This window comes from Pseudophryne corroboree, chromosome 3 (genome assembly GCF_028390025.1).
Source record: "Pseudophryne corroboree isolate aPseCor3 chromosome 3, aPseCor3.hap2, whole genome shotgun sequence".
NCBI lineage: Eukaryota > Metazoa > Chordata > Amphibia > Anura > Myobatrachidae > Pseudophryne > Pseudophryne corroboree.
Genome location: NC_086446.1, coordinates 42,778,322 through 42,803,899, shown reverse-complemented (window position 1 = coordinate 42,803,899; position 25,578 = coordinate 42,778,322). Strand labels below are relative to the sequence as shown.

The window sequence follows — 25,578 nt, the reverse complement described above, 5'->3', positions numbered from 1 at the left end:
TGGGGCGAGCGTTTTCCACAGGTATCTTGTCATGACAACTCTGCATTTATCGAGATATGGTTTGGGGAAAGAATAAGGTATAGTGCGAAATAAATACATAAGTTTGGGTAATAAAGACATTTTAAAGGCAGATAAAACGTCCCAGCCAGGATATCTCATACAGCAGCCACGAGGATGTCAGGTTCTGGAGAGTGAGTATCAGGGGTGGGAGATTTAAATCGAACACAGCAGAGGAGGTAGGAGGGATATGTATCCCGAGGTATGTAAGTGAATTGAGTTTCCAATTGTATGGGTATTGAGATCGTAAAGCAGCCGTGAGTGTATCGGGTAAGTGGACAGGTAAAGCGTCAGTTTTAGTTGTGTTCAGTTTATAGTATGATGCCTCACTGAAGTCGAGTAGTATGGAATGTAGATGAGGGAGAGAAGAGGAGGGTTGAGATACGAAGAGGAGAACGTTGTCGGCAAAAAGACACAACTTATGGGAGAGTCCTCCATGGGTCAGTCCTGGGAATGCAGCATCTGCTCTGACTCTAGCCGCTAGGGGTTCAATACTTAGAGCATAAATCAAAGGTGAGAGAGGGCATCCCTGGCGGGTACCATTAGTGATTGGGAAGGCGTCCGACAAGAATCCATTGCTAAAAACCTTTGCCGACGGGAAGGTATATAGTGCTAAGATTGACGCCAGGATCTGGGCCGAGAAGCCAAATTTAACCAAAACAGTACGCATATATAGCCAACTTAGTCTGTCGAACGCCTTCTCAGCATCCAATGAGAGTAACAAAAATCCCTCGGTGCCAGGGGCCCTATCTATCAGGTTGAAAACCCTGCTGGTGTTGTCAGAGGCCTGTCTGCCAGGTACAAACCCAACTTGATCGGGGTGAATCAACAGTGGTAAATAAACGCTAAGTCGGGATGCTATCATTTTAGCATAGAGCTTAACATCACTATTAAGCAATGCAATTGGTCTGTAATTGTGGCAGTGGGCAGGGTCTTTCCCAGGTTTGGGGATAGCTACTACCTGAGCCTCCAGCATTTCCTTAGGGAAGGTACCAGTACTAGTTATATCATTAAACAGAGCGGTCAAAGTGGGGGAGAGACGGTCTGCAAAGGATGCGTAAAAGTCGTTAATGAACCCATCGGGGCCCGGGGCTTTATCCTTAGGGAGGGATTTAATCGTGGATTCGACCTCTAGTTCGGTCCAAGGAGCATTTAAGGCGTCTAGCTGATCAGGGGTTAAGGTGGGGAGGTTGACAGAGGAAAGAAACGCTTGTATAGAGTCAGGAGTGGGCTTGAATGTGAGGGGATCAGAATGCAAGTTATACAATTTAGTATAATAGTCTGCGAATTGGTTAGCAATATCTAAAGGGTTGGCAAGCTTAGAGCCTGTAGAGGAAAGGATGAATTTAATTCTGTTGCGAGCTCGTTGGGCACGAAGTCTGCGAGCAAGCATTTTACCGGGTCTGTTACCTACTAAATAGAATTTCTGTCGTAGTCTATTGAGGGCTATTTGGGTTCTAAAAACTAAGAGTTTTTGTAGTTGGCTGCGGATGTCCGCTAATTCTTTACGTAAAAGCCGGGTGGGGTGCTTCTTATTCTTGTCTTCAGCTATTTTAAGTCTCTGTTCCAGGTCTATTTGGAGTTGTTTGGCTTGCTTTTTAAGCGTAGCTCCAGCCTGAATAGCGGAGCCGCGGACAACCGCTTTTAACGCACACCAGTAATTTGGTAAAGAAGTGTCCGAAGGGGAATTAGTATCTGTATACAGGGACAAGCTGTCTGAGATATTTTTTTTGGCTAGCGCGTCGTGCAGCAAATGGGGAGATAATCGCCATAGTCTGGTGGGCGCGGGAGGAGACCCAATGTGCCACTTCCAGTATATCGGAGCGTGGTCGGACCAAGTGATAGGTAGGATATCTACCGCACCAGACTCCTGTAAGGTCCATTTATCGCATAGCACGAGGTCAATTCGTGAATATGAGTTGTGAACTGGTGAAAAGAACGTGTAGTCTCTACTTGAGGGGTTGCGAATTCGCCAAATGTCATATAAGTCAAACTCCGCCACCACATTACGCAGCGCTAATGAGGGGCCAGAGCGAGTTTTAGATGTAGTTGAGGGGGGCTGGGATGATTTATCTAGTTTAGGATCTAGTACTAACTTAAAGTCTCCTAGGAGAATTAGGGAGCCGACCCGGACCTTCTGGATAAGCAAGCATAGCTTCCGAATAAAGGCCACCTGGTTTGAATTAGGTGCGTATAGAGAGACTATAGTGACAGATTTACCCTCCAAAATACCCGTGAGAATTAGGTACCGGCCTGCTTTATCTGCAATTTGGGAGTGGAGAGTAAAAGGGACACCATTTCTAAACAGCAGAGCTACTCCATTTCTTTTAAAGGGTCCGTTGGCGAAATACCCAGTAGTGAACCTATGGTCTTTCAATGCAGGGGGATTGTGGGAGGAAAAGTGAGTTTCTTGTAGGGCAACTATATCGGCTTTATACTTATGGAAGGAGGTTAGAACTAATCTACGTTTGTTGGAGGAGTTTAATCCCTTAACGTTCATTGAAAGAATACCAACCATACTTATTCAGTTAAAATATCATGCAAGTGACGGCATCCCATCTGGATGGGGGGGGAGGGGGGGCGACAGAAAACACGAAAACGGGGCGATATGCTTAGATATAATAAAACAAAAGGGAAGGAAAAGTAAACTGACCCAGTACATCGGGTCTGCATAGCTACTGCAGGGGGAAAATGAATGCAGTAGATAAACTAGGGGCAGGCGGACTCTTCGATCCGCCCAGAGTCATTGAGAAAACAAATAGCTAATGTGTAGGGGGAATAACTGTCTAATTCCATCTAAACATAAATGGCTCGTGGGGTATAGACATATATTAGGAAAACACAAGTGTAGTACATAATGGTATGGCATATCTTGCTAGCGGAAATACTTCCGTCTGCTGTAATCAGCGAGTACTATAAAGATAGGCCATTAAACAGGTAAACTGGGGCGAAAACTGAACAGCCACATTTAAGTGGGAGAGTATGCGCTATAAGAACTAGTGGGAAGAATGTGTGTCTGTCTCGCCCAGAAGGATTCGATAGCCATAAGAGCAACAATAAACATAATACAATAAAGTCGATATCTCTAACGAAATATAGAAAGGCATGTTAACACAATCCTTAGTTTCGTAACGCTTTCACTCAGTGGACCATTCCGAACAAGGGGGAGGACGCCTCTCATGAGAGGATGGTAATTTCACCGAGATGTCCCAGTCCTCTAGCAGCTTCACTCCGGCTTCCAGCTCTGATATAGTAAATGAAGAGCCATCGTAAAATATAATCAGCTTCACTGGGAAGCCCCACCTATACCGGATATCTTGGGCCCGGAGGGCGGTGGTAATCGGGGCTAAACTGCGTCATTTAGAAAGGGTGAGTGCGGAAAAGTCCGGGAACAGTTGTAGGCCTCCTAGGGTATCGGAGTTCTCTGCATCTCGAGTAGCTTGGAGAATACGTTCCTTAACGGTGAAAAAGTGTACTCGGAGTAACGTATCTCTAGGTAAGGAGTTGGAGAGGAACCGAGGTTTAGGAAGGCGATGAATCCTGTCAATTAGCAGTTCTGCATCGGGTACGCCAGGTAGCAGTTTACGGAACAAGGCCATCGCGTATTCCGTCAGATCGGAGTTATCGACCGAATCGGGTATTCCACGTATTTTAATATTGTTCCGTCTGGAACGGTCCTCCATATCTGCCATTTTGTTTTTAAATGTGTCCAACTCGTTTTGTTGTTGGTCGTGAGCTGTAATGAGATCATTATGTGATGTCACCAATTCTTCCAGTTTGCGCTCTAGAGTGTCGGTTCTATCACCAATGGCTGTCAGCTCAACCTTAACTTCCCATATAGCAGCTGTGAGTTCATGAGTTAAGTCCGATTTAAAGGCCGTCAAGACCTGGCAAAGGGTCTTCACGGTAAGGGGAGCATCAGAGTTCGGATCTACGCCTGACACTGAGAGCGAGCTGGTCAGATCAGATGTATGTGGGCTTTTTCGTGGAAGGGGTCGACACTCCTCGAGGTGGCGGGGACGCCTGATGTTGTTTCCGGATCGGGAGAGATACCTGAGGAGGTAGTGTGCCCTTTGCTTTTTTAGGTGCCATATTGAGATAAAAGAAAAAATAGAGAGGAAAAAAACAGCTGATCTGAGGGTAGTGCAGCAGCCGGAACCTTCTAGGCTGATGTGTTATAAAGTAGACAGGGTGCTGGTTTTCAGACGTATTCCCATGTTAAACGGTAAGACTCTGGGCGGAGGGATACATTTTAGGGGTCACATCTCGCCGGGCTGTATGAATGTAGAGACGAGGGCCGTCTCAAGCTCAATAATGATGGTGGGAAAGCACCAGGGAGGGCTGAGAGCAGTATCAGATTAGTAGGAGAGGGCACAATTAGCTGGCAGACCTTATCGCATTAACTGCATCCAGCAGTGTATTATATGTTTTCAATAGGTAGAGGGTACTTGCAGACATACAGCATACAGGGTGTGTGGGCTGAAAGGTTATTGCAGATCTGCTTCGTAGTTATACTGCATGCATGTAATGTCAGAAGCTATGAGAAGCTTTCCAAGATGGCTGCCGCCAGAGTAATCAGGGCAGAGACTCTTCTTCCCCTTGCTATTGCAGGCACAGGGAGAGAGCTGTCGGCCCACTGCAGGTACCTGAGAGTCTGGGGAGGGTCTCCGCCGGTCAGGGGATGTGTGGGGCGCCCACAGGAGGTCCGCCGGGTCCCGCCGTGGGCGAGTTCCGGAGCTCGACGTCGGGTTGACTTCAAACTCGAGGCCCCGGCTTCTGGAAGTCCCGTAGGCCCCGATCTCGTACTGGCTTAAATCGTCTCTCAGCGGTGCGGGAGGCCTCTCCGGGGAGTTCACAGCAGACAGCAGCTCGCTGGGGGAAATTAGGAGTCAGTAGAGGCTAAATTGAGTGAATTATGGCTAATTTAAAGCCTTTATGTGCAGGAGCTCCAGCTCAGTGTGACTGTGCAGGACAGCGTCCCATTATTCTAGCTTTTGAGCCGGGGGACTTTATGGTGTCCCTGGGTATTCAGGATGCTTATCTCCATGTACCGATAGCAGCTTCTCATCAGTGTTATCCCAGGTTTTCTATCCTCCAACAGTATTTCCAGTTCCAGGCTTTACCTTTTGGACTGGCTACAGCACCAAGGGTATTTACCAAGATCATGGTGGTGATGGCAGCTCATCTCCGTCGTCAGAGAGTAAGGATTTTCCCATATCTCCACGACTTGCTTATCCTGGCTCAGTCCCAGGAAACTTTGCATTGCCATCTCCAAGTGACAGTAGCCTATGTACAGGATCACGACTGGCTCATAAATTGGGCAAAGTCCTCGATACTAAGAGCTCCAGGGTGGCTTAGGACAAATTGGTACACAGATCTGCAGAGGATGTCTGTGGACGCTCCGTTTCCTCTGCCTCAACGTCCAGATTTGCTATTTCAGGGTCCCAGTCTCTATAAACATCTGTCTTGACTGTCTCTGACAGCATGGCTCTTGAAATATCCGTCTTAAAGGCAAAAGGTTTTTCACATGAGGTAATCCAAACAATGCAAGGAAACCATCCTCTGCTCGCATCTTTTTCCGAATATGGCATGCTTATTTTCTGTGGTGCGCTGCCATAAGTTTAGATCCTAGGTCTTTTAGAGTTTCTAGAATTCTAGCTTTTCTTCAAGCAGGAATGGACAAGGGTCTCCGTATAGCTTCCTTGAAGGTACAAGTGTCAGCATTATCTGTATGATTTCAAAAGAAAATTGCTAACCTAGAGGATGTTCACACTTTTTTCCAGGTATTGCTTCACATTCAACCTCCTTTTGTTCCCCCCTACAGCTCCCTGGGATCTAGAATGAGTCCTCAGGGCACTTCAAGTTGCTCCTTTTGAACCACTGATTCGAGTGGACCTCAAATGGTTGACAGCTAAAGTTCTTTTCTCTTACGTCCTAGAGGATGCTGGGGTCCATTTTAGTACCATGGGGTATAGACAGGTCCACTAGGAGCCATGGGCACTTTAAAAGTTTGATAGTGTGGGCTGTCTCCTCCCTCTATGCTCCGCCTACCAGACCCAGTTTAGAAAAGGTGCCCGGAGGAGCCGGTCACAGCTAGGAGAGCTCTTAGGAGTTTTTCCAGTTTTTATTGCTTTCTGAGTTGTTAGGTCACAGGCAGGCTCCTGGCAACAGCCTCCCTGCTTTGTGGGACTTAAGGGGGGGAGTAGGAAACAACAAGTTAATGGTTCTCTCTCTCCGCTGACAGGACACTGAGCTCCAGAGGGTGATGATCGCAAGCCCCCGAGGTGACTGATCACTCCCGCAGCACGGCCGCGACCCCTTAACAGAGCCAGAAGAAAGAAGAGGTGGTGAGTATGACGCCGGCGACTTGGTTAGAGGGAAGCCGGAAGGCATGGCGGCACAAGTGTGGGACCGCAACGCTTGCAGGCTGCGCTCCGGCTGGCTCAGAACACACTGTGTTGGCTCGTGAGGGGCGTCCTGGACCGGCGCTTGTACCCTAACACTGGTCACGCCAGTCTGGGTATCGGTTCATCAGTGCATTCGCCTTCTGGGGAAGATGGTAGCTTCTTACAAGGCTCTACAGTATGGAAGATTTCACACACGGTCCTTCCAACTGGATTTCCTGGACACATGCACCAGCGGAAACTCCTGTCGCCGAAAGCCAGGATTTCACACCTATGGTGGCTGCAAGCTTCTCACCTTCTCGAGGGCCGCAGGTTCGGGAGTTAGAATTGGATCCTTCTAATCACGGATGCAAGGCTTGGGGAGCAGTCACCCAAGGGGTAAACTTTCAAGGAAAGTGGTCAAGTCTGGAATCCATCCTTCCGATAAACTTTCTGGAACTGAGGGCAGTATACAACGGTCTTCTACAAGCGGCACATCTTCTGCAAGTCGGGCCATTCAGGTTCAGTTGGACAATGTAACGGCAGTGTCCTACATAAACCGTCAAGCCGGAACGAAGAGCAGAGCGGCGATGTCAGGTGACAAGAATCCTCCTCTGGGCAGAAAAGAACATGCTGGCGCTGTCAGCCATCTTCATTCTGGTAGTGGACAACTGGGAAGTGGACTTCATCAGCAGACACTATCTCCATCCAGGAGAATGGGTCCTCGTGTTCGCAAAGGTAACAAGTCGGTGGAGAGTTCCTCAGATAGACATGATGGCCTCCCGCCTCAACAAAAAGCTTTAGAGGTACTGTTCCAGGTCAAGAGACCCACAAGCAGTGGCGGTGGACGCCTTGGTAACTCCGTGGGTGTTCCAGTCAGTGTATGTGTCCCTCCACTTCCACTTATTCCAAATGTTCTCAAACTCATAAAGAGAAGAAGAGTTTAGGCAATCCTCATTGTTCTGAACTGGCCAAGATCGGCTTGGTATGCGGATCTTCTGGAATTACTGCTGGAGGATCCGAGGCCTCTTCCTCTTCGCGAGGACCTTCTCCTACAGGGGCCGTTTGCCTATTAAGACTTACCACGGCTACGTTTGACAGCATCGAGGTTGAACGCCTGATTTTAGCTCGGAAGGGTATTCCGAAGAGGGTCATCCCTACCCTGATCCAGGCTAGGAAGGGAATAATGTCTAGACCTTATCGTTGGATTTGGAAGAAGTATATGTCTTGGTGTGAATCCAAGAAGTTTCCTACGGTGGAGTTTCAACTGGGACGGTTTCACCTCTTTCTGCAAGCGGGTGTGGATGTGGGCCTACGCTTGGGCTCCATTAAGGTCCAGATTTCGGCCTTATCCATTTTCTTCCAGAAACAATTGGCTGCTCTCCCTGAGGGCAGACTTTCTTGAAAGTGGGTCTGCACATCCAGCCACCCTTTGTGCCTCCTACGGTACCTTGAGATCTTAATGTGGTGCTGCAGTTCTTACAATCGGATTGGTTTTAGCCTTTGCAGAAGGTGGAAGTCAAGTTTCTTACTTGGAAGGTGGTCACACTGTTGGCTCTAGCATCTGCTAGACGTGTGTCGGAATTGGGGGGTTTTCCTGCAAGAGCCCCTACTTGATTTTTCATTAAGATAGAGCTGAGCTCAGAACGCGTCAGCAGTTTCTTCCTAAGATTGTGTCAACTTTTCATATCAACCAACCTATTGTGGTGCCAGTGACTACTGACTCCTCAATTTCCTCCAAGTCCTTGGATGTTGTGAGGGCTTTGAAGATTTATGTGAAGAGGACTTCTCGCCACAGGAAATCGGACTCTCTCTTTGTCCTTTATGATCCCAACAAGGTTGGGCGTTCTGCTTCTAAGCAGACGATTTCTCGCTGGATCAGGTTCACTATCCAGCATGCTAATTCTACGGCAGGCTTGCCGTGTCCAGAATCTGTTAAGGCCCACTCTATTCATAAGGTGGATTCATCCTGGGCGGCTGCCCGGGGTGTCTCGGCTTACAGCTTTTTGGTCAGGGTCGAACACGTTTGCTAAGTTCTACAAGTTCGATACTTTGGCCTCTGAGGACCTCATGTTTGGTCAGTCTGAACTGCGGGAGTCTCAGCACTCTCCCTCCCATACTTGGAGCTTTGGTACATCCCCTTGGTACTAAAATGGACCCCAGCATCCTAGGATGTAAGAGAAAATAGGATTTTAATTACCTACCGGTAAATCCTTTTCTCGTAGTCCGTAGAGGTTGCTGGGCGCCCGCCCAGTGCTTCGAAAACGCACAGCAGCGATCAGATCTGAATTAAGCCCAATGTGTCTGGCCACTTTACTCGTAAGGTAGGACCTTCTTGGTCAGCCTACCATAGCTCCTCAGCTGATCAAATTTGTAAGGCAGCCACATGGTCATCCATTAACACATTTATTAGACATTATGCCTTTGACACATTTGCCTCTCAGGATGCTGCATTTGGGCGAAGGATTCTCCTTTGCAATCAGGAGCATCCCCTCCACTAGTATCTACTTTGGGACGTCCCAAGGTAGATCCTGTGGATCACTGTGGACCCTGATACAGAAAGCACAGGTTATTGTAGACTTACCTAGATAACCCTCTTTCTCTGAAGTCCACAGTGTTCACAGGAATCCCACCCTGAGGCACCTGATTTGAGAATCTGTACACTTAACTAACCTCTTCCTGTCCTTTGGAATAGAAGTGTGTGTATGTTCTTCTCACCTGAATAGGTCTCCCTCTTGAACTGCTCCTGCCTTGAGCTTTGGAACTAACTGAATTGCCTGAACCGGGAGGCGGGCATATAGGGGGCTGGCCCATTGCATCCTGGGAGTCTGAAAAGCTTAACTGTTTGGTGCCCGTTCTGCTGTCGCTACTATATATCCCAAGTTAGATCCTGTGGACTTCAGAGAAAGAGGGTTATCTAGGTAAGTCTACCACAACCTCTGCTTTTTGTTATTTTATGGGCTGTTTTGTGAGGATTTATATTATTTTAATAGTTTTTAATAAAAGCTTGTGTTTTATATATGAGGTGTGACCGGCGCCCATTCAGCTGCAGATTTCTGCTCTTTCTGTATACACTGTGGTAGTAGGTAGCATCTCCCCATATTCACATTGACTAACATATCACTAAGAGACAGTCAGGATAACCTGTGAGGATGTTCTTTTTCTATAGTGTGTATCATTGGGTGTGTCAGGTGCCTATAAGGTGTCAGGATGTCACTGTCTATCTCTCCATGCAGGAGGGGGAGTATATAGAGGAACACAGGGGTCTGTACAAGGACGTGATGATGGAGAATAACCAGCCCCTCACATCACTGGGTAAGAGGAGACTGTCATGTATTGTACAGGGGAGAGCAGGTATGGGGGCCCCCTATATACACACATCATCTGATATTCACATATATACACTGTACTCAGTCACTGTGTCTCCTACAGATGGACCCAGTAACAGAGATACCCCAGAGAGATGTCCCCGTCCTCTGTATTTCCAGGATTTTACAAAGGAGAATCACAGGATCCCACAGGAGGATCAGGTAGGTGGGCTTTAGGGTCTCACCAATATACCAATGTGACTATCTGTGACCGGACACCTGCGACAGCACTCATCGCCTCGCGTCCCGCCGTCACAGAATGGAGTCCAGGTCACACGGGACCTGGCCAATTAGGGGATTCCCACTTACCGCCAGTAACCGCCTGTTACTGACTCCACCCACTGCGCAGTGGGTGGGTACTATGCTGCCACCACCAGACTCCTTCCTGTGGCGTCTGGAACCACGGTTCTGCTGTGTATGCGTCGACACGCTGTCTTACCACACCTGTGTGGCATTGACTGATCCCCACTAATCGTTTGCCCAAGCACGGAATGGTAGCTGGTGGAAGGCGGAGCTTGGAGACGCTGGGTGTACCCAAAACAGCCGAATAACGGGGCTATGTTTGGCATAACCCAGCAGGTCAGAAGATGAAGCGGTCGTCTTTAGGCAAAAGATGTTTATTCACTCAAATAGTTCTAAAAAGAACTCTTCCCTAATTCTAGGGGCAACAGCAATACAGCAGATGTTCACAGCAGACAGAAGATAGTGTATATCCCCCTGAGGCTCGCAGGATCCTTTTTATACAGTAAAACCACACTGAATCTCATGGGGTAGTCTTTTCCATCCAATCAGGATATCTTACAAAATATAAATAAATTACATTTTAAAAGGATATAACTGCATAAAGCAATTTCTTCCTTCCTGTCATACAAAGTTTGAAGTCGTTTAAACTGCTTCCTTTACCACCTGATAATTTACAATTCTCCTTTGATCACATAGATTCTATAGTTTATACAGTAGTGTTTGTATTTGTAACAAATGGTAAAGGAAAACAACTTATAGAAAGTATAGAAATTGTTTCCCCCTGCCATTCACGTATCTGGAGTGAATATTCAGGAAATCTTTGAAAACAAACTGATTTCCCCAATAGCATAGACACACCAAAAGAACACCTAGGGGTCATTTCACAGGAAGTGTTGTAACCAAAGCATTGGTCATTTCACTTTTACACCTACTCACAGAAACTGCAGAACCCAAGCACATTACCTGCGGTGCCCTGACCAACACATCAAAAGGTCTGATCACACTAGGATGTTACGGAGCATATGTCTTCCTATGTGAGAGTGTGCTATGACTTATCCTATAGTTACTAAGAGCATCTTGGATCCAAATACATTATAAAACGTGCACTGTATAACTCTCCAACTGCGCACAGCACAGTGATATAACATAGACACATTTTTAAACACTCCGCTCCCGGCGCCGTTAGTACATTTGAATGGGGCGCCTAGTTCTCATTGTCTGTAAAATGGCGATGGACACGGAAGAATAACTCCTTCAGTGCCGCTGACGCCATTGTCCCTGTGGCTGACGGGGTCTCCGGCCACACTATCCCTATATGATCTGTAGAGGAGCTGTGTGTCTTATACAGTGATATTCTGTTGTTCAGTCTTAAAGTAATCAGACATTACTAAAGTGTTATTTTGTTGTTATTCAGGATGAGCACCTTTCTGATATGAAGGCCGAAGATGTAGAGGGAGAAGAAGAGACGTACGTGACTGATATGAAGGCAGAAGATATACAGGGAGAAGAGACGTATGTGACTGATATGAAGGCAGAAGATATAGAGGGAGAAGAAGAGACGTATGTGACTGATATGAAGGCAGAAGATATAGAGGGAGAAGAGACGTATGTGACTGATATGAAGGCAGAAGATATAGAGGGAAAAGAGACTTATGTGATTGATATGAAGGCAGAAGATATAGAGGGAAAAGAGACTTATGTGATTGATATGAAGGCAGAAGATATAGAGGGAAAAGAGACTTATGTGATTGATATGAAGGCAGAAGATATAGAGGGAAAAGAGACTTATGTGATTGATATGAAGGCAGAAGATATAGAGGGAGAAGAAGAGACGTACGTGACTGCTATGAAGGCAGAAGATATAGACGGAGAAGAAGAGACGTATGTGACTGATATGAAGGCAGAAGATATAGAGGGAGAAGATTCGTATGTGACTGATATGAAGGCAGAGGACATAGAGGGAGAAGAGACGTATGTGACTGTTATGAAGGCAGAAGATACAGATGGAGAAGAAGAGACATATGTGAGAAGAGATCGGAAGTGTAAGGAAGAGGAAATCCCTACAGATATAAGCACAGGTAATAATCCTTATTACAGAAAAGAGTCACATATTCTCCTTGCTGCATCACTACAGAAGTCTCTTCCCCTACACCCTCCTCTGTCAGTACAGACTAATGAGGGAAATGTATCTGCTCAATGTGGGAGTCGGGTAACATCAGCCCCTATTATACTCCTGCTCTCTCCCTCACATCATGGCATTGTCTTACCAGCCCAGAGATTTGGCCAGTCTCCTCCCCACACTTTATGGTGTATCTCACATCAGGAGACATCATCCCCTATTGTACTCCTGCTCTCCCCCTCACATCATGTCACGGTGTGTTACCAGCCCAGAGATCTGACCAGTCTCCTCCCCACACTCTCTGGTGTATCTCATACATCAGGAGTCATCAGCCCCTATTATACTCCTGCACTCCCCCTCACATCATGTCACTGTGTGTTACCAGCCCAGAGATCTGACCAGTCTCCTCCCCACACTCTCTGGTGTATCTCATACATCAGGAGCCATCAGCCCCTATTAAACTCCTGCTTTCCCCCTCACATCACGTCATTGTGTGTTATCAGCCCAGAAAGCTGACCAGTCTCCTCCCCACACTTTCTGGTGTATCTCATACATCAGGAGCCATCAGCCCCTATTATACTCCTGCTCTCCCCATCACATCATGTCACTGTGTGTGTAACCAACCCAGACACCTGACCAGTCTCCTCCCTACACTCTTTGGTGTATCTCATACAACATTAATTAGGTCGTCACTATAATGATTGACTTATTGGCTTAATTTACTAGCATAAGTCTGGTGGGACTATTCTTCCTGGGGGTAACCAGAGGACCATATAGAGGCTGCTGTTGCAACATACATATCCACCTGGAGCACTTTGTGTAGTGTGGAAGCAGTTGTTGGTAGCTCAGCCCACAAGTGTTCTGTATGTATGTGTGGGAGTAGTCTGTATAGATACTGTGTTTAGCAATGTCACTAGCTGAAGAGGCTTCCTGTTCTGTAATGCTGGCCTGTGTACGTTACATAGCAAAGTCTGCATTATGTGGGGAAGAGATAATCATTGGTGATGTGCCATCTGCATGTCCCTGTGGCTGGGGTTATGACATCTGTGATTGTGGGAGCAGAAGACAATATTTTATCTGTTCTCCGAGAGTCTTACTTGATGTTAGTACATTTATAATTGTAATAATGTAGTCATAGGTTATAAGTTGAAATTTAACAACTAAACATTATTCATAATAGTGACATGGTGGTGTAGTGGTGAGCAGTGTTGTCTTGCAGCATTAGTGATGAGTTCAGTTCCCAACCAAGGTTCTATCTGTGTGGAGTTTGTATGTGTTTTCTACAACTCTGCAAAAATCATACTGGTAGTTTAATTGGCTTCTAACATATATGAACCCTAGTGTATCATGTGGAATATAGATTGTTAGCTCCACCGGGTCAGGGAATAATGTGATTTTCTAGTTATTCTCTGTAGAGCGGAGTAATATGTGTGCACTGTATATAGAACTGTGCATTATAATAGTTATATTATTTCCAGCAGATGGAGGCACAAGCAGGAATTCCTTGGAGGGAGATCTCATCTTGTCTGCAGATAGTAAAATAGAAGATAACATCACACAGGATTCTCCAGGAGACATCCCCATTACTCTAACTATACATCCAGTACCTCACAGTGCTGATACTTCATCTGATCCCTGTAATCGCGATGACTGTTCATCTAATACCTCAGCTTTTGTTACACATCATGCAGCTCATACATGTGATAAAATATTTCCCTGTTCTGAGTGTGGGAAAAGTTTTGCACGCAAATCACAACTTGTTATACATCAGAGAATTCACACAGGTGAGAAACCATTTCCATGCACTGAGTGTGAGAAATGTTTTCCACTCATATCACAGCTTGCTAGACATCAGAGAATTCACACAGGTGAGAATACATTTCCATGCTCTGAGTGTGGGAAATGTTTTCTGTGTAAATCAGAACTTGTTATACATCAGAGAAGTCACACAGGTGAGAAACCATTTCCATGTTCTGAGTGTGGGAAAAGTTTTGCAGGCAAATCACAGCTTGTTAGACATCAGAGAAGTCACACGGGTGAGAAACCATTTCCATGCTCTGAGTGTGAGAAATGTTTTCCAGTTAAATCACAGCTTGCTAGACATCAGAGAATTCACACAGGTGAGAATACATTTCCATGCTCTGAGTGTGGGAAATGTTTTCTGTGTAAATCAGAACTTGTTATACATCAGAGAAGTCACACAGGTGAGAAACCATTTTCATGCTCTGAGTGTGGGAAAAGTTTTGCAGGCAAATCACAGCTTGTTAGACATCAGATGAGTCACATGGGTGAGAAACCATTTCCATGCTCTGAGTGTTGGAAAAGTTTTGCACTCAAATCACATCTTGTTAGACATCAAAGAAGCCACACAGGTGAGAAACCATTTCCATGCTCTGAGTGTGAGAAATGTTTCCCACTCAAATCACAGCTTGCTAGACATCAGATTAGTCACACAGGTGAGAAACCATTTTCATGCTCTGAGTGTGGGAAATGTTTTATGTGTAAATCAGAACTTGTTAGACATCAGACTAGTCACACAGGTGAGAAACCATTTCCATGCTCTGAGTGTGGGAAATGTTTTCTGTGTAAATCAGAACTTGTTAGACATCAGATTAGTCACACAGGTGAGAAGCCATTTCCATGCTCTGAATGTGAGAAATGTTTTCCACTCAAATCACAGCTTGCTAGACATCAGAGAATCCACACAGGTGAGAATACATTTCCATGCTCTGAGTGTGGAAAATGTTTTCTGTGGAAATTCGAACTTGTTATACATCAGAGAAGTCACACAGGTGAGAAACCATTTCAGTGCTCTGAGTGTGGGAAAAGTTTTGCACTCAAGTCACAGCTTGTTACACATCAGAAAAGTCACACAGATGAGAAACCATTTCCATGCTCTGAGTGTGGCAAAAGTTTTGCACTCAAATCACGTCTTGTTAGACATCAGAAAAGTCACACAGGTGAGAAACCATTTCCATGCTCTGAGTGTGGGAAAAGTTTTGCAGGCAAATCGTATCTAGTTAAACATCAGAAATCACACATGAGTTAAGCATTACTATTATCTGATACACAACAGGGTTGTAGCAACACTCTTTATTGCATTGGACAGGTCCGGACTGCCCATCTGTCACCTCTGGCATATTCCAGAAGTGCCAATGGACTAGTGGTTTCATCCAGTTACACAGAGAGATGGGAAGGGCGTGTGCAGCGCAGACTCTGGCTCTCTGGTTTAGCCTCTCCTACTTCACAAAGTGTCTAACTCCATTGAAATGGGGGCGTGCATTAAGTTAACGCCGTCCCGACTCCCAGCACATCCTCGTGTGTCATGTCCTTGCGCCCCCCCCCAGTGACGTGCGCTTGCAAGTTTACAAATGCCCAATCCAAATAGGAACCCTAGTTTGTCCCTGCCAGTAGATATCGGGGCACCACTCTCCACATCAATAACAGACCATCGTGTTATATAAGCGTCTATGGGCCTAATTCAAGGTCGATCGCAAGAGGATAATCTTCCTCTAATGTGAAAATCCATGTGCACAGCAGGTGGGGCAGATGTACCATGTGCAGAGAGTTAGATTTGGGTGAGGTGTGTTCAAACGGAAATCTAAACTGCAGTGTAAAAATAAGGCAGCCAGTATTTACCCGGCACAGAAACAATATAGAAACAATTTAGATTTCCGTTTGAACACACCTCACCCAAATCTAACTCTCTCTACACATGTTACGTCTGCCCCACCTGCAGTGCACATGGTTTTGCCAATTATAGAAAGATTTTGAAAACGCCCATTGCAGAAATTGCTAATGCATCGCAATATGTGGGTTGATCGCAAAACCATACACAGTTATCGGAACATCTGCGATTTTTTCCTTTCTGCGCCAGGCAAGGTCGTCCATAATTCGTGTGACACAAACGCTGGAAGTGGTCATCGCTGAGGGCCTCCTTAAAAACGCCTGGGCACGCTTGCATCGTGTCAGACACAGCCAGAAAACAGCAGGTTTCCGCCCAGAAACGTCAACTTCCTATCAGTCAAACAGCGGCTGCATTGCGCTCATGATCTGTACATAATATATGTTGCTATTTTTGCTAACACTTGCGCAATGCGAACGCTGCACCTGCACAGTCGTTCGATAATCGGACGGATTGCGAATCACAAATTTTACAATCCTTTCTGAATAAGAGCATAGAGAGATTCTTCAAGAATGTATGAGATCAGTGGGTGTGGCAAAAGGATTGGGTGTAACCAAGTATTATAAAATAAGTGTACCATCAAATTTCAAGTTATCTTCCTGTAACCCTGAGAGAAACAAATGCTGTCTCTCAGTCTGTACACGGGCGTGGTCTTTGGAATAAATAATTCTTTATTAAACTGAATCCTATTCAATCTGTTACTTCATACAACATGGAAATAAACTATTCAACAGACATAGAGAAGCTAGCGTGAGGACATGGAGTTGCAGGTAAACGGGAAACTTTAGGAGGAAGGTTACTAAGCACATAGTGTCTGGACTGTAGGTATAAGAAAATAGGGAATGTGGGAGATTGTACTTTGTACACATTTGTTGCTAGGAATAAATAGTGCCCCAGGATTTCCTGAAATGCAGGAATACCTTTATCTTTCCATGTCTGATAGTGAGCTGTTGTGAGAGAGTAAGAGGTCGGGGTTGCCTGAAAATGGAACATATCTGGAAAAATGCAGATCTGTATGTAAACATGTATTAATAGTCACCCAAGTCTTATAAGTGTCTGTAAATAAAATATGTGACAGAATACCTCTAGGACATTATGTAGGGGGCAGATGCAGAAGGGCGGCAGCAGAGAATGGTGAAAATAGCTCTTCCTCTAATGGTAAACTAGTGAAACGAGACAATCGTTAACAGTGGGAAATATAACAAAATGCTAATTTAGAAAACGTCTGAATATCTGGGAGACGAAGGCCTCCTCTAGACTTTGGTTGAATCATCTTTAGTTTGGAAATTCTAGTTTTTTTTGCCTTTCCATATACATTTAGAAAAGGCTTTCGTCCACCGAAGGTCATCTAAACTTGAAAGCACCAGAGGGAGCATTTGTAAAAGATAAGCACGTTTAGGAAATAAAATATTTCTCTAACGTCCTAGTGGATGCTGGGGACTCCGTAAGGACCATGGGGAATAGACGGGCTCTGCAGGAGACAGGGCACTCTAAGAAAGAATTAGGACTACTGGTGTGCACTGGCTCCTCCCTCTATGCCCCTCCTCCAGACCTCAGTTAGATCTTGTGACCAGAGGAGATAGGGTGCATTACAGGGAGCTCTCCTGAGTTTCTCTGTGTAAAGAATTTTGTTAGATTTTTTATTTTCAGGGAGCACTGCTGGCAACAGTCTCCCTGCATCGTGGGACTGAGGAGAGAGAAGCAGACCTACTTAAATGATAGGTTCTGCTTCTTAGGCTACTGGACACCATTAGCTCCAGAGGGAGTCGGAAACACAGGTCTCACCCTGGGGTTCGCCTCAGACCGCGCCGCCGTCCTCCTCGCAGAGCCAGAAGATAGAAGCCGGGTGAGTATGAGAAGAAAAGAAGACTTCAAGGCGGCAGAAGACTTCAGATCACTGATGTAAGCACGCAGTGATAACGCTGCGCCCCATTTCTCCCACACAACACACACAGTAAAGGCACAGATGGGTGCAGGGCGCAGGGGGGCGCCCTGGGCAGCAATAAACCTCAAAGGGTGGCATTATAATGTTTATTAGACTGCGGAGGCAGTAAATAAAGTAACCCCGCCATTTTTTTGTGAATTAGAGCGGGACCGAAGCCCGCCGCTGGAGGACTAACCAGCATAATTTTCTCCACAGAAGCTGCAGAGAACGCTGGCTCCTGGGCTCTCCCCTGCTGAACAAGGCTCAGAGGGCTGAAATAGAGGAGGGGGGCACAATTGCACGCAGTGAGTGGGAAAATCAGTGTTGATATATAAAAAGCGCTATCTGGGTTTATTCCAGTGTCAGTTTGGCGCTGGGTGTGTGCTGGCATACTCTCTCTCTGTCTCTCCAAAGAGCCTGGTTGGGGAAATGTCCCCTTATAGTTATATTCTAGTATGTATGGGGTGTCGGTACGTGCGTGTCGGCATGTCTGAAGCGGAAGGCTTATCCAATGAGGTGGAGCAGATGAGTGGTGTGTCCCCGTCGGTGGTGCCGACTCAAGAATGGATGCATATGTGGCATATGTTAAATGCAAGTGTAGCATCATTACATAAGAGACTGGACAAAGCAGAGTCCAGGGAGTCGACAGGGGGTCAAGCCACGGATTGGACCGACTCACAGGGCCCGTCGGGGTCTCAAAAACATCCCTTGTCACAAATAGTAGACACAGATACCGACACAGACTCTGATTCCAGTGTCTACTATAATGAAGCAAGATTGCACCCTAGGGTGACAAAAAGTATTCAGTGCATGATTATTGCAATAAAAGATGTTTTGCATATCACTGGGGAACCCTCGGTGCCCGACACGAGGGTACACATGTTTAAGGAAAAGAAGCAGATAGTAAACTTTCCGCCATCTCATGAACTTAACGAGTTATGTGAAAAAAGCTTGGGAAACTCCAGATAAGAAACTGCAGATTCCCAAAAGGATGCTCATGGCATACCCTTTCCCTACACAGGACAGGGTACGTTGGGAATCCTCTCCCACAGTGGACAAGGCTTTAACACGCCTGTCCAAGAAGGTGGCGCTGCCGTCTCCTGACACGGCGGCCCTCAAGGATTCTGCGGACCGCAGGCAGGAGACTACATTAAAATCTATTTATACACATACTGGTACTTTACTTAGACCGGCAATTGCGTCGGCATGGGTATGTAGTGCAGTAGCAGCTTGGACAGAGACCCTGTCAGCTGACCTTGATACCCTAGATAGGGATACCATTTTGTTAACATTAGCCCATATTAAGGACGCGGTCTTATATATGAGAGATGCTCAAAGAGACATTGGTATACTGGGTTCAAGAGCCAATGCCATGGCTATTTCTGCAAGATGATCCTTATGGATCTGCCAATGGACGGGTGATGCGGACTCAAAAAAGCATATGGAGGTCTTACCTTACAAAGGTGATGTGTTGTTTGGGGATGGTCTCGCGCACCTGGTCTCCACAGCTACCGTGGGTAAATCTACCTTTTTACCTTTTGTTCCCCAACAGCAAAAGAAGCCTCCACAGTATCAGATGCAGTTTTTTCGGTCGCATAAGTCCATAAGAGGTCGTGGCTCCTCTTTCCTCGCCAGAGGTAAGGGTAGAGGTAAGAGAACACCTGCTTCGGCTAGTTCCCAGGAGCAGAAGTCCTCCCCAGCTTCCGCTAATTCCACCTCACGACGTTGGGGCTCCCCTACGGGAGTCCGCACCGGTAGGGGCATGCCTTCGACTCTTCAGCCAAGTCTGGGTTCAGTCAGACGTGGATCCTTGGGCGAGGGAAATTGTTTCCCAGGGCTACAAGCTGGAATTCGAGGAGGTGCCCCGGCGCCGGTTTTTCAAGTCGGCCTTACCAGCTTCTTCCCCAGAGAGGGAAGTAGTATTAGCTGCAATTCAAACGCTGTGTCAACAACAAGTTATTGTCAGGGTTCCCCTCAACCACCAGGGAAAAGGATATTATTTGACCCTGTTTGTGGTCCCGAAGCCGGATGGTTCGGTCAGATCCATTTTAAATCTAAAATCCCTAAACCTGTACTTGAAACAGTTCAAATTCAAGATGGAATCGCTCCGAGCTGTAATATCCAGCCTGGAAGGGGGGGATTTTATGGTGTCGCTGGACATAAAGGCTGCTTACCTTCATGTCCCCATATATCCTCTCATCAGGAGTTCCTGGATTGTTATTACCAGTTTCAGACATTGCCGTTTGGGCTTTCCACGGCCCCGAGGATTTTCACCAAGGTAATGGCGGAAATGATGGTGATCCTGCGAAGGCAGGGTGTCGCAATTATCCCATACTTGGACGATCTCCTGATAAAGTCGAGATCAAGAGATCAATTGCTGAAGAACGTGTCGCTCTCCCTGAGGGTGCTCCAACAGCACGGTTGGATTCTCAATCTGCCAAAGTCGCAATTGGTTTCAACGACTCGACTATCGTTCCTAGGCATGATACTGGACACGGAACGAAAGAAGGTTTTTCTCCCGTCGGAAAAAGCCCAGGACCTCCAGAACATGGTCAGAGACCTGCTAAAGCCAAAAAGAGTGTCAGTTCATCAATGCACTTGAGTTCTGGGAAAAATGGTGGCCTCATACGAGGCCATTCCTTTCGGCAGATTTCATGCAAGGACATTTCAGTGGGACCTTCGGGACCAGTGGTCCGGGTCCCATCTACAGATACATCAGAAAATAACACTGTCCCCCAGGGCCAGGGTGTCTCTCCTATGGTGGCTGCAAAGTGCTCACCTTCTAGAGGGTCGCAGACTGGGTTCTGGTAACCACGGACGCGAGCCTCCGAGGATGGGGAGCAGTCACCCAAGGAAGATATTTTCAGGGACTATGGTCAAACCATGAGTCCTGTCTGCACATCAACATGCTGGAATTAAGGGCCATATACAAAGGCCTTCGACAAGCGGAGAGTCTTCTTCGCAACCTACCGGTTCTGATTCAATCAGACAATGTCACAGCCGTGGCACATGTGAACCGCCAAGGCGGGACAAGGATCAGAGTAGCAACGGCGGAAGACACCAGGATTCTTCGCTGTGCGGAAAATCACGTAAGCGCTCTGTCAGCTATATTCATTCCGGGAGTAGACAACTGGGAAGCGGACTTCCTCAGCAGACACGATCTCCATCCAGTGGGGACTTCATCAAGAAGTCTTTGCAGAGATAACGGGTCTCTGGGGAATTCCTCAAATAGACATGATGGCGTCACACCTCAACGAAAAGCTTCGGAGGTACTGTGCCAGGTCTCGGGACCCTCAGGCAGTAGCAGTAGAGGTCCTGGTGACACCATGGGTGTTTCAGTCGGTCTATGTGTTTCCTCCTCTTCCTCTCATCGCAAAGATTTTGAGGATAATAAGACAGAAAAGAGTACAGTCAATACTCATTGTTCCAGACTGGCCTCGAAGGGCCTGGTACTCAGATCTTCAGGAAATGCTCACAGAAGATCCTTGGCCCCTTCCTCTCAGGGAGGACCTGTTACAACAGGGGCCCTGCGTATTCCAAGACTTACTGCGGTTGTTTTTGATGGCATGGCGGTTGAACACCGAATCCTAGCTGAGAAAGGTATTCCAGAGGAGGTCATACCTACTCTGATAAAGGCTAGGAAGGAGGTGACGGCGAAACATTATCACCTTATCTGGCGGAAATATGTATCTTGGTGTGAAACCAAAAATGCTCCTATCTGGGTCGTACAGACAGGAGTGGATATGGAAATACAAATGGGATGGTGTAGTTAGCACTGGCGCTCAATTTTAGAAAGGATGTATCCCTTTTTGTTTGGAGGGATGTACCGGCCACCAAAAACAATTATGCCAGGTAAAATATGGATATGGGCCTGAAGTTGGGCTCTGTTAAGGTACAGATTTCGGCCCTATCTGTATTCTTTCAGAAGGAATTGGCTTATCTTCCAGAAGTCCAGACTTTTGTAAAGGGAGTGCTGCACATCTAGCCTCCTTTTGTGCCCCCAGTGGCACCATGGGACCTTAACATGGTGTTACGGTTCCTGAAGTCTCACTGGTTTGAACCCCTTCAAACGGTTGAATTAAAATTTCTCACCTTGAAGCTGGTCATGTTATTGGCCTTGGCATCTGCAAGGCGTGTATCAGAATTGGCGGCCTTGCTTCACAAGAGCCCCTACTTGATTTTTCATGTGGATAGAGCGGAATTGAGGACTCGTCCTCAATTTCTACGTAAGGTGGTGTCTTCATTTCATATGAACCAACCTATCGTGGTGCCTGTGGGTACGAGTGACTTGGAGGATTCCAAGTCCTTGGATGTGGTCACGGCATTAAAATTGTATATAGCCAGAACGGCTAGGGTTAGGAAAACAGAGTCTCTGTTTATCCTGTATGCAGCCAACAAGATTGGCGCGCCTGCTTCAAAGCAGACTATTGCTCGCTGGATCTGTAACACGATTCAGCAGGCTTATTCTACGGCTGGATTGCCGTTAACAAATTCTGTAAAGGCCCATTCCACTAGGAAGGTGGGCTCTTCTTAGGCTGCTGCCCGAGGCGTCTCGGCTTTACAGCTTTGCCGAGCAGCTACTTGGTCGAGTTCAAATACTTTTGCTAAATTCTACAAATTTGATACCCTGGCTGACGAGGACCTCGCATTTGCTCAGTCGGTGCTGCAGAGTCACTCGCACTCTCCCGCCCAATTGGGAGCTTTGGTATAAACCTCATGGTCCTTATGGAGTCCCCAGCATCCTCTAGGACGTAAGAGAAAATAAGATTTTAAACTTACTGGTAAATCTTTTTCTCCTAGTCCGTAGAGGATGCTGGGCGCCCGTCCCAGTGCGGACTTGCTCTGCAAGACTTGTATATAGTTATTGCTTACATAAGGGTTATGTTACAGTTGAGATAAGTCTTTAGCTGATACTGTTTTGTTCATACTGTTAACTGGTTACATATTTTCCAGGTTATATGGTGTGATTGGTGTGGGCCGGTATGAATCTTGCCCTTAGATCAACAAAATCCTTACCTCGTATTGTCCATCTCCTCTGGGCACAGTTCTCTAACTGAGGTCTGGAGGAGGGGCATAGAGGGAGGAGCCAGGGCACACCCATACTAAAAGTTCTTTATAGTGTCCATGTCTCCTGCGAGCCTGTCTATACCCCATGGTCCTTACGGAGTCCCCAGCATCCTCTACGGACTAGGAGAAAAAGATTTACCGGTAGGTTTAAAATCTTATTTTCTCTTACGTCCTAGAGCAGTGATGGCTAACCTTGACACTCCAGCTGTTGGTGAACTACACATCCCAGCATGCCCTGCATCAGTTATAGCATGACCAAATAACTGTAGCAGGGCATGCTGTGATATGTAGTTCACCAACAGCTGGGGTGTCAAGGTTAGCCATCACTGTCCTAGAGGATGCTGGGGTCCACATTAGTACCATGGGGTATAGACGGGTCCACTAGGAGCCACTGGCACTTTTAGAGTTTAATAGTGTGGGCTGGCTCCTCCCTCTATGCCCCTCCTACCAGACTCAGTTTAGAAAATGTGTATGGAGGAGCCGGTCACAGCTAGGGGAGCTTCTAAGAGTTTTTCTAGTTTTTTTACTTAGAGTTAGGCACAGGGAGGTTGCTGGCAACAGCCTCCCTGCTTCGTGGGACTTAGGGGGGCAGTAGTATCCAGCCCAGAGAGGTTAATTGCCCTATCTCCGCTGACAGAACAGTGAGTTGCTGAGGGTGATGATCGTTAGCCGCCCGAGGCGGCCGCTCACTCCCGCAGCATGCCGCCAACCCCTAACAGAGCCAGAAGATTCCGGTGGTGAGTGTGGCAGCAACAGGGTGGGAGCACAGTACTGACACTGCGTTCCGGAGGCTCAGCGGTACACAGTGCGGCGCTAGGAGGGGCGCCCTAAGCCAGCGCAAATACCCTAAATTGCTCACTCTGGTTATCAGGGACCTCCGTAACGCTGCTAGCACCATACCTTCGGCCAGTATAAAGATTTCAAAGTGCGGGAAGACGTGCCATGTTCGGGGGGGGCAGAGTTTCTCAGCGGACCCAGCAGCTCACCAGCGCCATTTTATCCCTGCAGATGCGTAGACTGAGACGCTGACAGGGAGCACTGTCCCTCTACACGACTCCAACTATCCTGTGCGGTAACAGGGGGTTGTAGAAGGGGGGGAGGCCGTAGTTTACTGTGTAGTCTATTAAGGGTGCACAGTCAGCGCCAGGTATTTAATTTATAACTGCCTGATATAGCACTGTGTGTGTGCTGGCTCCAAACTCTGTGTTCCTTTGAAGGTAATTCGGGGAAACTGTGAATGATATTTTCCTGTGTGTGTGTATGCAAGTGTCTCACATAGCCATGTCCAGGGACTCTGTCTTATGCTGCAGAGGAAGTATCTTCTCCAGAGGAATCCATTCCATGTACTCAGGAATATAATATCATGTTTCAGGCTTCTGAATCTGAGCCCCAATGGCTGGCTTCCATTAAGAGAATGATATCAGATTTCTACTAGGGTAGCCCATACTGAGACTGAAACTCAGGTTTTAAAGAAATCTATGGAAGTTTGGTCAGGTTCTGTCCCTATTATTTCTAAATCCCCAAGCATTTACCCAAAGAGACGTGCACTTGCCCAGATTATGCAAGCCGACACGGATACCGACTCTGACACGGCGGGCAGTGATGGGGATGTGCTTAGGGGGGCGGCATCCATTGCAACGGGGGTGCAGCTCATGATTGAGGCTATTAGGTATTTGTTACACATTACTGACACACCCCCTGAGCAGGTAGAGGGGGCTTACTTCACAGACAATAAAAAAAGCCTCGCTAACCTTCCCTGCGTCTAAAGAATTAAATGCATTATTTGAAAAGTCCTGGGAAACCCTGGAGAAAAAATTCCTGGTCCCGAAAACGGTTCTGGTTGCTTTTCCCTTCCCTGAGGAGGATAGAAAAAAATGGGAAAACCCACCCATAGTTGATGCATCTGTCTCCAGACTGTCAAAAAAGGTGGTTTTACCTGTCCCTGGATCTACTGCGTTAAAAGAACCAGCTGATCGTAAGATTGACACTACGCTCAAATCCATATACACTGCTTTAGGAGTGGCGTTAAGGCCCACTATTGCCTATGCATGGATTTCTAAAGCCATAGTAAAGAGGTCAGGCACATTACTAGAGGACTTAGATACGATGGATAGAAGTGACATTGAACTGTTTTTACGTAACATACAGGATTCTGCGGGTTTCATGGTGGAGTCCATGAAGGACCTGGGTACTCTGAATGCAAGGATATCTTCCATGGTTGTCTCAGCGCGCAGGGGACTCTGGCTATGCCCATGGTCTGCAGACGCGAAATCCAGGAGAAGTGTTTGGAACCTACCCTTCACAGGTCAGGCTCTATTTGGGAAAGCGCTAGATGCATGGATTTCCATGGCAACCGCGGGTAATTCGACCTTTCTTCCTTCAGCTGCTCCTTCTGCGAAGAAACCCATTTCTTCATCACCATTGCAGTCCTTTTGGACCGCAAAGACAAAAGTCCAAGCCCCCTACTATCTTCTTTAGAGGTCGAGCAAAATCCAAAAAGCCTGCGCCTACAGGTTCCCAGGACCATAAGCATGCTTCTGGTTCCTCAAAATCCTCAGCATGATGGTGGACCGCACAGGCTGGAGAACGGGCTGGTGGGTGCGAGACTCAGACGTTTCAGCCACGTCTGGGTGTCGTCCAGCCTGGATACAGGATATTGTGTCCCAGGGGTACAGGCTGGAGTTTCAAAAACTACCATCTCACCGATTCTTCAAATCAGGCTTGCCAGCTTT

At 46.8% G+C, this 25,578-nt stretch overlaps 1 protein-coding gene across 1 annotated transcript in view; it reads left to right on the top strand.

Annotated features, from left to right (window-relative positions):
• Nucleotides 1-25,578, top strand: part of LOC135057133 (oocyte zinc finger protein XlCOF7.1-like) — a 352,188-nt gene that overhangs the window by 167,845 nt on the left and 158,765 nt on the right. The window contains exons 3-5 of the mRNA XM_063963029.1: nt 9,873-9,970; nt 11,466-12,129; nt 13,649-15,214. Coding sequence (XP_063819099.1) covers nt 9,873-9,970; nt 11,466-12,129; nt 13,649-15,214 — 2,328 coding nt within the window. The remainder of the gene's footprint in view (nt 1-9,872; nt 9,971-11,465; nt 12,130-13,648; nt 15,215-25,578) is intronic.